The following is a 10,007-nucleotide window of genomic DNA, read 5'->3' as shown; positions in this document are numbered from 1 at the left end:
TAGGAGGAGAGAAAAGAACCAGATACCACTCTGGTACATGTGCTGCTGGAAATCGAACTCAGGACTTAATGCTTGAGAGTACAGCACCTTGGGATATAATGGAATCTGCTAATATATTATGTTTAAGTATGTATTTATTTTAATCCTCACATTAATTTAACAGAATAGGGTTTATTATTACTTCTTTTACAGACTATAAATTCAGGTACTAAGAGGGTAAGTGCTTAGAGTCTGAGCCTAGTAGTACAAGGTTGCCACCTACTGGCAAGAGAACTATATAGGCCTGGAAGGGACTGTCTAAGCTTCAAATTGTGTTTTTACATCTACTAAAAATGTGTGTATTTACACCAGGGACACAACTTGACAGAAACAAGGGAGAAAAAAAGGAATCTGTGGTAAGAACTGAGTTTAAAGAGTCTAATTTTGTTTCCCCCTAACATTGTTTACAGAATGTTGCCTTTTAAAACTTTTATTTATTTATTGGATAAAGACAGTCAGAAATCAAGAGGGAAGGGGGAGATAGAGAGGAAGAGAAACAGAGAAATACCTTTAGAACTGATCCACCACTTGCAAAGTTCTTCCCCTGCAGGTGGGGACCAGGGGTTCGAACCCAAGTCCTTGTGCACTGTAACACATGTGCTCAGCCAGGTGCACCATCACCTGGCCCTGAGAATTGTCTTTTAAATGGAATCGTTGTTATGTACCAGTTACGTTATAAAATGCAATCATGCAATGAGCACTTGTGAGATCATAAGCCCCACCCAACCCCAAAGCACTGCAAATAACAACAGTGTGAAAATGGGTCATGTTGACTGCACATTCACATGGTCTATCTATGGGATGAAAGAACTCTAGCTCCTTGTAGTAATGAGCAGATGACACATAATGGTGAATGTTTTTAAAGAAATCAAGATCTAGATTACATAGTGTCATTCCATTTTTGTAAAATACATGAGCAAGAGAACCTTGTTCCTGGAAATCAAAGCCTTTGGTGCCTTTAATAGTGTGAAGCAGAGGTGTGCTGTATAGGGACTCCACATACAAACACTTGTCTAGTTCTATCCTCAGTGAAGTCATGTCTGGGATGTGTCACGACCAAAATCACTCTGGCAGAAGGGAAGGAACACATTCCTAAATGTTAACTCACCAACACACATTTTTTAAAAAGATTTTATTTGTCAGGGGTCAGGCAGTAGTGCAGTGGGTTAAGCGCACATGGTGTGAAGTGCAAGGACCGGCATAAGGATCCCGGTTCAAGCCCCAGGCTCCCCATCGGCAGGGGGGTCGCTTTGCAAGCGGTGAAGCAGGTCTGCAGGTGTCTATCTTTTTCTCTTCTCCTCTCTCCATTTCTCTGTGTCCTATCCAACAACGACGGCATCATCAACAACAACAACAATAATAACTATAACAACAATAAAACAACAAGGGCAACAAAAGGGAAAAAAAGCAAATTAAAAAGATTTTATTTGTTAATGAGAAAGATAACAGGAGACAAAGAAAAGCACAGCTATCACTCTAGTACATGTTCTGCCAGGGACTGAACTCAGACCTCATGTTTGAGAGTCTAGTGCTTTATCCACTGAGTCACCTCCTGGGCTACTGAACAAGCATTTTTGACAAGAAGCTCAAGAGGGCATATTAAATCCTTCTGTTCCCTCTGCAAGTCCTACCAAGATAATAAAATACATTAATAAAGATATGTCAATACAACACTTGGGGATAAAAAGAAGACTGTCGGGAGCTGGGCAGTGGCTAAGCAGGTGAAGCACACGTGGCACAAAGCTCAAGTACTGGCATGAGGATCCCGGTTCGATCCCAGTTCAAGGATCCCAGTTCAACAAGGGCAACAAAAGGGGGAAAAGTGGTGAAGCAGGTCTGCAGGTGTCTATCTTTCTCTCCCCCTCTCTGTCTTCCCCTCCTCTCTCCATTTCTCTCTGTCCTATCCAACAACAACAACAGCAATGGCAACAACAATAAGCAACAAGGGCAACAAAAGGGAAAAAAATAGCCTCCAGGAGCAGTGGGTTCGTAGTGCAGGCACCGAGCCCCAGCGATAACCCTGGAGGCAAAAATAATAAATAAATAAATAACCATCAGCAGAACAAACCAGGGAAGATTTTCTAAAGGAGGTAAAGTAACTGAAAATTTTTAAATTTTTTTTAATTATCTTTATTTTTTAATATTTATTTATTTCCTTTTGTTGCATTTGTTTTATTGTTGTAGTTATTCTTGTTGTTGTTGTTAGATAGGACAGAGAGAAATGGATAGAGGAGGGAAAGACAGAGAGGGGGAGAGAAAGACAGACACCTGCAGACCTGCTTCACCGCCTGTGAAGCGACTCCCCTGCAGGTGGGGAGCTGGGGGCTCGAACCAGGATCCTCACGATGGTCCTTGTGCTTTGCACCACCTGTGCTTAACCTGCTGTGCTGCCACCCAACTCCCAGTTATCTTTTTTTTAAAATATATTTTATTTATTTATTTATTAGTGAGAAAGATAGGCAGAAAGAAGGAAAGAACCAGACATCACTCTGGTACATGTGCTGCTGGAGATTGAACTCAGACCTCATGCTTGAGAGCCCATGCTTTATCCACTGTGCCACATTCCAGACCACTTAAATTATTTTTATTTGGGGCCAGGTGGTGGCGCACCTGGTTGAGCACACTATTACAATGCACAAGGACTCAGGTTCGAGCCTCTGGCCCCCACCTGCAGGGGGATAGCTTTGCAAGTGGTGAAGTAGTGCTGCAGGTATCTCTCTGTCTCTCTCCCTCTCTATCACCCCTTCCCTCTTGATTTCTGACTGTCTCTACCCAATAAATAAAGATAATAAATTTTTTTAATTATTTTTATTTATTTATTGGATAGAGACAGTCAGAAATCAAGAGGGAAAGGGGATACAGAGAGGAAGAGAGACAGAGAGACACCTGCAGCCCTGCTTCACCATTCACAAAGCTTTCCCCCTACAGGTGGGGACCGGTGGCTTGAACCTGGAACTTTGTGCATTCTAACATGTGCACTTAGCCAGGTGCACCACCACCTGGTCCCATAACTGAAATTTTGACTTAGCCCAGGAGACTGGTATAGTTGTATGCACTGAAGTTCTCAGGTTGTAAGCAACAGAGGCAGACCTCAGTTGCCAAAGCCATTTCTAATAATGGTAGATCTAAGAAAGACCCAAGCAAGGACAGACACAGAGAGAGGAGAAGACATTGACATCCCCGGTAAAGGAAGGGTAAAGAAAAGGAAAAGCAGAGGTGGGAACACCCCAGAGACACCCACTGAACATGAAGTTGGAGAGAGTTATGTAGGCTACTTCTGAGGAATGCAGTAGAACCCATCTGGGATGAGTGCTGAATGCTGAGAAGACTTGGCTTTAGTAATAGGCACTGGGCAGCTCTGGAAAGCTTTCCGGCCCAAGAGTGATAGATGCCAATCTATACTTTAGGCACTCGGGTCTATCAGTGGCTAAAAGCAAATACTGGATAGCAGAGAGACTGGAAGAATCGGGTGAAGGATGGGTTCATGTAACCTAAGTGAGTTTATGGTGGGCAAGTCTAAAGCAAAGGATTAGATCTCGTAAAGTGAACAAATGACAGTATTAGGGCATATTTAGGGCCCAGGCTTATGATCTAATTGATTCATCTGTATGTTGATGTAGTATGCATACATATCAATGACATACACATTATATATGTTATTCACTAATCTTTTACTAACAGGGGGTTCACCATTCTAGACCTTTTTTTTTCCAGCTGGGGAGGGCGGACAGAAATACCACAGGACTGAAGCTTCCTCCACTGCCATAGAAATCCCATGTGGCGTGCCAGAGGCTCACACATGCATGGCAAAGCAGTCACCTTCCCAGATGAGCTGTCTCCTTATATACACTGTTCATCTAATTTTTAAAAAAATTTATTTATTTATTTATTCCCCTTTGTTGCCCTTGTTGTTCCATTGTTGTAGTTATTATTAATGCCGTTGTTATTGGATAGGACAGAGAGAAATGGAGAGAGGAGGGGAAGACAGAGAGGGGAGAGAAAGACACCTGCAGACCTGCTTCACCGCCTGTGAAGCGACTCCCCTGCAGGTGGAGAGCCGGGGGCTCGAACTGGAATCCTTAAGCCGGTCCCTGCACTTTGCGTCACATGTGCCCAACAAGCTGTGCTACCACCCGACTCCCTCATCTAATCTTTAAAATGTTCTTTTATTTGCTTAATGAGATAAAGACAGGGAAAAAGAGGAAAGGCCAGAACTTCAGTCTGGCATATACATGCCAGTGATCAAACTTGGGACTTCATTCTTGAAAGTCAAAAAGTTCTATCACTACACCACCACCCTGGCCACTGTTCATCTAATTCTTACAATCCAGTAAGAATGATGTCTCTATTATCTCATTTTCCAGAAGAGAAAACTGAGGTTGAGGCAAGTTGTATTATTCATTTAATATCCCACAGCAAGGAAAGGGTGGAAAGAGAATTCCAGCCTACACAGACTAGGACCAGAACTCTTATCTATAATGTGAAAAAGGAAGAAAAGTCAGAATTTCACCAAGTTCTTTATTGAGGACTACACCTGGCACATGAGGAGGAGGACAAGTTCAGGTTCAGAAACCTCTGTAGGGTAAGTGGTGCTAAGCTTCAAAGTGCAAAGGGGGCTGAATTAAAGACGTGCTGCAGAGAAGACAGTGAGAAGCCAGCCAAATTCAGCTGTTTTTCATCTTATTTGATAGGAAAGTAGAACTGGGCAAATGGGATAAAAGTAGCTATCTAGGTGGGGGTAGATAGCATAATGGTTATGCAAAGAGATTCTCGTGCCTGAGGCTCCAAAGTCCCAGGTTCAACCCCCCCACACCACCATAAGCCAGAGCTGACCACTCTGGTTTAAAAAAAAAAAAAAAAAGGAGCTATCTGGGGGGCCGGGTGCTAGTGCAGTGGGCTAAACACACATGGCATAAAGCAGGACTGGCTTCAGAATCCCAGTTCAAGCCCCAAGCCCCCCACCTGCAGGGGATCACCTCACAGGCAGTGAAGCAGGTCTGCTGGTGTCTATCCTTCTTTCCCCCTCTCTGTCTACCCATCCTCTCTTGGTTTCTCTCTGTCCTATCCAACAAAAACAACAACTATAAACAACAAGGGCAACAAAAGGGAAAAAGTAGCCTCCAGGAGCAGTGGATTCGTAGTGCAGGCACCAAGCTCCAGCGATAACCCTGGAGGCAAAAGATAAAAAGTAGCTATTTGTTTAGTGAAGGATGGAATTAGACATTTGGTCATATCACTTTAGTGACAGTACTTACAGGTATTTATTTATAGTAATGTATGCCTAAAACATATATGATGTTATAAACCAATGCTAGGTCAATCATTTAAAAAAGCAATTTAAGAATTTAAGGAAAGGTGACCCAGGAAATGCTACAGTTGATAAAATGTTGAGCCTTCAAGCATGAGGTCTTTAATTTAATCCCTGACAATGCACATGCCAGACTGACACTGTGGCTCTCTCCCTTCTCTTTCTCATTAATAAATAATTTTTTTTTGTTTTTTTGCCCCCAGGGTTATTGCTGGGACTTGGTGCCTGCACTACGAATCCACTGCTCCTAGAGGCTATTTTTTTCCTTTTGTTGCCCTTGTTGTTGTCGTTATTATTATTGTCGTCATTGCTGTTGTTGCTGGATAGGACAGAAAGAAATCAAGAGAGGAGGGGAGACTGAGGGGGGAGAGAAAGACAGACACCTGCAGACCTGCTTCACACCTGTGAAGGGACCTCCCTGCAGGTGGAGAACCAGGGGCTCAAACTGGGATCCTTATGCTGGTCCATGTGCTTTGCGCCATGTGTGCTTAACCCGCTGTGCTACCGCCCGACCCCCAATAAATCATTTTTTAAAAATTCTGGTGAAAGAATGCAACTTCTCAACATCCAAAACACATACACACATACACACACACACAGTACTGCAGACAATGTCAATAGGTTTGTGTTGACATGACAATGATAAGTCAATTCCAGTTAAGTTGTGCTATGAGAATGTCATGTAAAGAATCCAATAATACTCACTTCTATAGTATAGTAGAAACTTTATTTCCATTCATAAAATATATCACTAAATAGCTGAAAAAAGTTACATATTATTTGAAAACATAGATTCTTAAAAATCATAGTAGCTTTTCCTTAGCAAAATGCTTTTGTTTTATATATTTACAAAAATATTCCAGACTTTTGACACACAGTTTCTGCTCAAGAAGGCCTTCCACGCAGCTAGACGCTCTGGTCAAGTCGATTCTCAGCTCGTCCCACCTTTGTGCAAAGGCGAGTTTGATTTTTACAAAAGTCCCTTTGAAAACAAGAGTAAATACAGAGAGCTTCTAGAGAAAAGTCCAGCAAAGCAGCAGTTGAGAATATATTTTCTTTGAGTGGTGAAAGTAATCGTATTTTGGTAATCTACAGCCTGTTTCAAGTAGGCGGGGAGGAAGGGATGGGAGAGGGGTTGGGTGGGGGTGAGCTAGTTGCTTATGACTCTTCAGCAGGAGCCTGTGGAGAGGGCAGTGCTGGGTCCACCTCTCTGCTGAAGGGCCGTCTGTTCTGGTAGACAGAAGGGCGCTCGGAAACATGGCCATCCATATTCTGGTACATCTGGACGTGGAAAGAGACACAACACTGATTATCTTCTCCCCAAGACTCAGGTTGACTTGTGCCTGTAACAATGAACTATTAACTCACTTTGTGCAAAGACCTTAAAGAATACAGACTGATTGACAAAGCTATTTTGGTTCTTTTATTCATGGGGAGATTAAGTCACAGACAAAAAAAATTTATTTTTTAAATTTTATTTATTTTTATTAATTTTAATTTTTTAATTTTTACCAGAGCACTGCTCATCTTTGGTTTATGGTGATGCAGGAGATTGAACCTGGAACTTAGAAGCCTCAGGCATGAGCTTTGCATAACCATTATGCTATCCCCCCCCCCACACACACACACTTTATTGCATTATTGTTTCTGCTGTTAGACAGAAAATCTCAATCTGGAAACCCTAAAACTGTGAAAGAGAAAAGCCACAGAGAAGCAGCTGTTTGTTATAAATACAGGGGCCAATTCTTAAGTTTCACTTGGGAATTTAGGGACTTTAATTTTTCCCCCAAAATAAAAATGACTTTACTTCCCCCTCTCCTTGAGTATAAAGGTAAGATACAATCATAGAGGTAATTGAACAATACAGAAGAAACACAAAGAGTGGCCCAGACATGGCTCAGTAGCTGAAGCTCTGAACTTATTTTCAGTTCAGTCCCCAGAATCACTTGTGCTGAGGTGATGTTCTGGTTCTCTCTCTTATGAATTAACTTTAGGGCTGTGGAAATAGCTTAATGGTTATGTAAAAGACGTTCATGCCTAAGGCACTGAGTCCCAAATTCAATCCCCATCACCGACTATTTTATTTTTTTATTAGATCGGACAGAGAGAACTTGAGATGGGAGAGGGAGACAGGGAGAGAGATAGACACCTGCAGACCTCCTTCACTACTCATAAAGCTCCCCATGCAAGTAGGGAACATTGCAGGTGTGGAGCAGGGGCTCAAACCTACATCCTTGTCCATGTTAAAGTGTGCGTTCAACTGGCTGTGCTACCACCCTGCTTCAATAAATCCTTTAAAAAAGAGAGAGGGTTGGGTCAACAGCATTATGGGTATACAAAGGTATTCATGCCTGAGGGCCCAAGGTCCTAGGTTCTATACCTGGCACCACTATAAGCCAGAGCTGAGCAGGACTCTAATCTTTTTGTGTCTCTGTGTGTGCGTGTGCATGTGTGTGTATAAATAAAGTATTTAAAAAGAGAGATTTATATTAAAAAAAAAGGTAAAGTCATCCTTGTACAGTTTGCTGTGCATATACAGCCTTATACTACTAGGCTCAGACTCTAGGCACTTCCCTCTTTGAACCTGAATTTACTAGTCTGTAAAAGAAGTAATAATACAACCTACTCTGTGAAATTAATGTGAGGATTAAAACAAATACATACGTAAAGATAATATATTAGCAGAGTCCATTATATCCCAAAATGTTAGCTAGTACCTCATTACTATCACTATTTCAAAAAAACAAATGTTTTGATTTCCTGATGTTCATTATTATTTTGCTTTTGTTACTGTCCTTGGTTTCTTTAATTCTGTCTTTATAGTCATTAAGTTCTTTCTACTTTGTCCATTCTCTTCTTCCTGTCCCCATTTCTTCGCTGTTTTTTTTCTTTCTTAGTTTCTCAAGTTGAAAGGTGGGGAGTAGGGCCTTGAATCTGGTTCTTTGCCCCTGGTAACTTGTGCAACCAGCCCACCCAAGTTTTTTTTTTAAATTTATTTTTATTATTTATTTCCATTTGTTGCCCTTGTTGTTTTATTGTTGTAGTTATTACTGATGTCGTTGCTGAATAGGACAGAGAGAAATGGAGAGAGGAGAGAAAGACAGAGAGGGGGAGAGAAAGATAGACCTGCTTCACCGCTTGTGAAGTGATTCCCCTGCAGGTGGGGAGCTGGGGCTCGAACCAGGATCCTTATGCCAGTCCTTGTGTTTTGCGCCACATGTGCTTAACCCACTGCACTACCACCCAACTCCCAAGTTGTTTTTTTTTTTAAAGACATTTATCAATAAATACAATCTTTGTCCTGGATAGCCAGGACAAAGTGCAGTAAGAGAGACAGCCAGCATGCTCAGGCTTTAGGCCATCAAGTCATGAGTGCTCAGCATTGCTACTTTCCATCCTAACCGTACTTTCCAAATATGGTGCTGCCACCTACCGCTTCCTCTGCATCTGCCAGCTGACATCCTAAAAACGAAGTCAGCTGAGGGAAAGAAGGCCGTTTCCTCGAGTCAAAAGCCCAGCACGACTGCATTATAAAGTATCTACAAGGCAACAGAACAAGGAGCAAGATGAGGAAATCTGAGCGTAGCAAAGTGGACCACTTACCACACAATGAAGCAAATTTATTACTGTGGAGCTATTTATGTATGATTGTTGTTTTCGTGCATTGCTATATTTTGAATAATGTACGTGAGGGTGAAAACATTTTCTACTCATTTATGTTCACATTCTCAGCACCCTGAGCAGCACTGAACATATAGAGGACCTCGATAAATCTTTTTGAGTTACATGAACAACTGGATAGTCCTAATTATTTGTCATTGTTCAGGACTCCATGGTGGCTTTGGTGAAAACCATTTATTATCTCCTGTTGGGGTATACTGCTAAATTTACTACCCTGCTATTTCCTGTTCTAGTCAAAGATATGTTTTATTTCTTCTAGATGGTACAACTGATCTCTAACTTAATTGACAGGATTTTTATATTTCCCTTTTCAACTTCTAGTACCCCAAGCAGAACTAGGAAATTTTGTTTTAAATTTGATTACTATGACCAAAAGATTTGATGTTTTGTGCTGGGGAGACAGCATAATGGTTATGCGAAAGACTTTGATGCCTGAGGCTCTGAGGTCTCAGATTCAGTCTCCAGCACCACCATAAGCCAGATATGAGCAGTTATTTTGGTCGGGGTCTCTCTCTCTCTCTCTCTCAATGAAAAGGGGCTGAGTGGTGACGCACCTGGTTGAGTATACATGTTACAATGCACAAGGACCTCGGTTCAAGCCCACAGTCCCTACCTGCAGGGGGAAAGCTTCATGAGTGGTGAAGCAGGTGTCTCTTTGTCTCTCTCCCTCTCTACCACCCCTTTCCCTCTCAATTTCTGGTTGTCTCTATCCAATAAATAAATATAATAAAAAATTTTAAAAATGAATGAAATATCTTTTAAAAAATTATAATGTCTTTCTCATCAAATCATTTAACACCTGCTCTTATGGTCATATCTTCCCATTAAACTTTTTAAATGATTTTGATTCTTGAACATGAAAGTTACAAAGTTAATGCAAGATATTATTTTTGCTACTTTGCCTAGAAGTATCCTAGAACTGCTATGACAAGGAGCCCGTTTGTGGTGCACATGGTTAAATGCATATGCCACCATACAC

At 41.6% G+C, this 10,007-nt stretch overlaps 1 protein-coding gene across 2 annotated transcripts in view; it reads right to left on the bottom strand.

Annotated features, from left to right (window-relative positions):
* Window positions 1–6,381: 6,381 nt before the first annotated feature.
* The window catches only part of FLT3 (fms related receptor tyrosine kinase 3), a 114,806-nt gene continuing 111,180 nt past the window's right edge, over window positions 6,382–10,007 (bottom strand). For both annotated transcript variants that reach the window (XM_007522389.3, XM_060191689.1), the window contains 2 exons: window positions 8,781–8,886; window positions 6,382–6,628 (listed from right to left, as the gene is read on the bottom strand). In XM_007522389.3, the coding sequence (XP_007522451.1) occupies window positions 6,506–6,628; window positions 8,781–8,886 (229 nt within the window). In that variant the 3' untranslated portion in view covers window positions 6,382–6,505. The remainder of the gene's footprint in view (window positions 6,629–8,780; window positions 8,887–10,007) is intronic.

Source organism: Erinaceus europaeus, chromosome 5 (genome assembly GCF_950295315.1).
Source record: "Erinaceus europaeus chromosome 5, mEriEur2.1, whole genome shotgun sequence".
In the NCBI taxonomy this organism is placed as follows: Eukaryota; Metazoa; Chordata; class Mammalia; order Eulipotyphla; family Erinaceidae; genus Erinaceus; species Erinaceus europaeus.
Note: the sequence above shows the minus strand (reverse complement) of the source record. Positions and strands in the feature narration are given on the sequence as shown.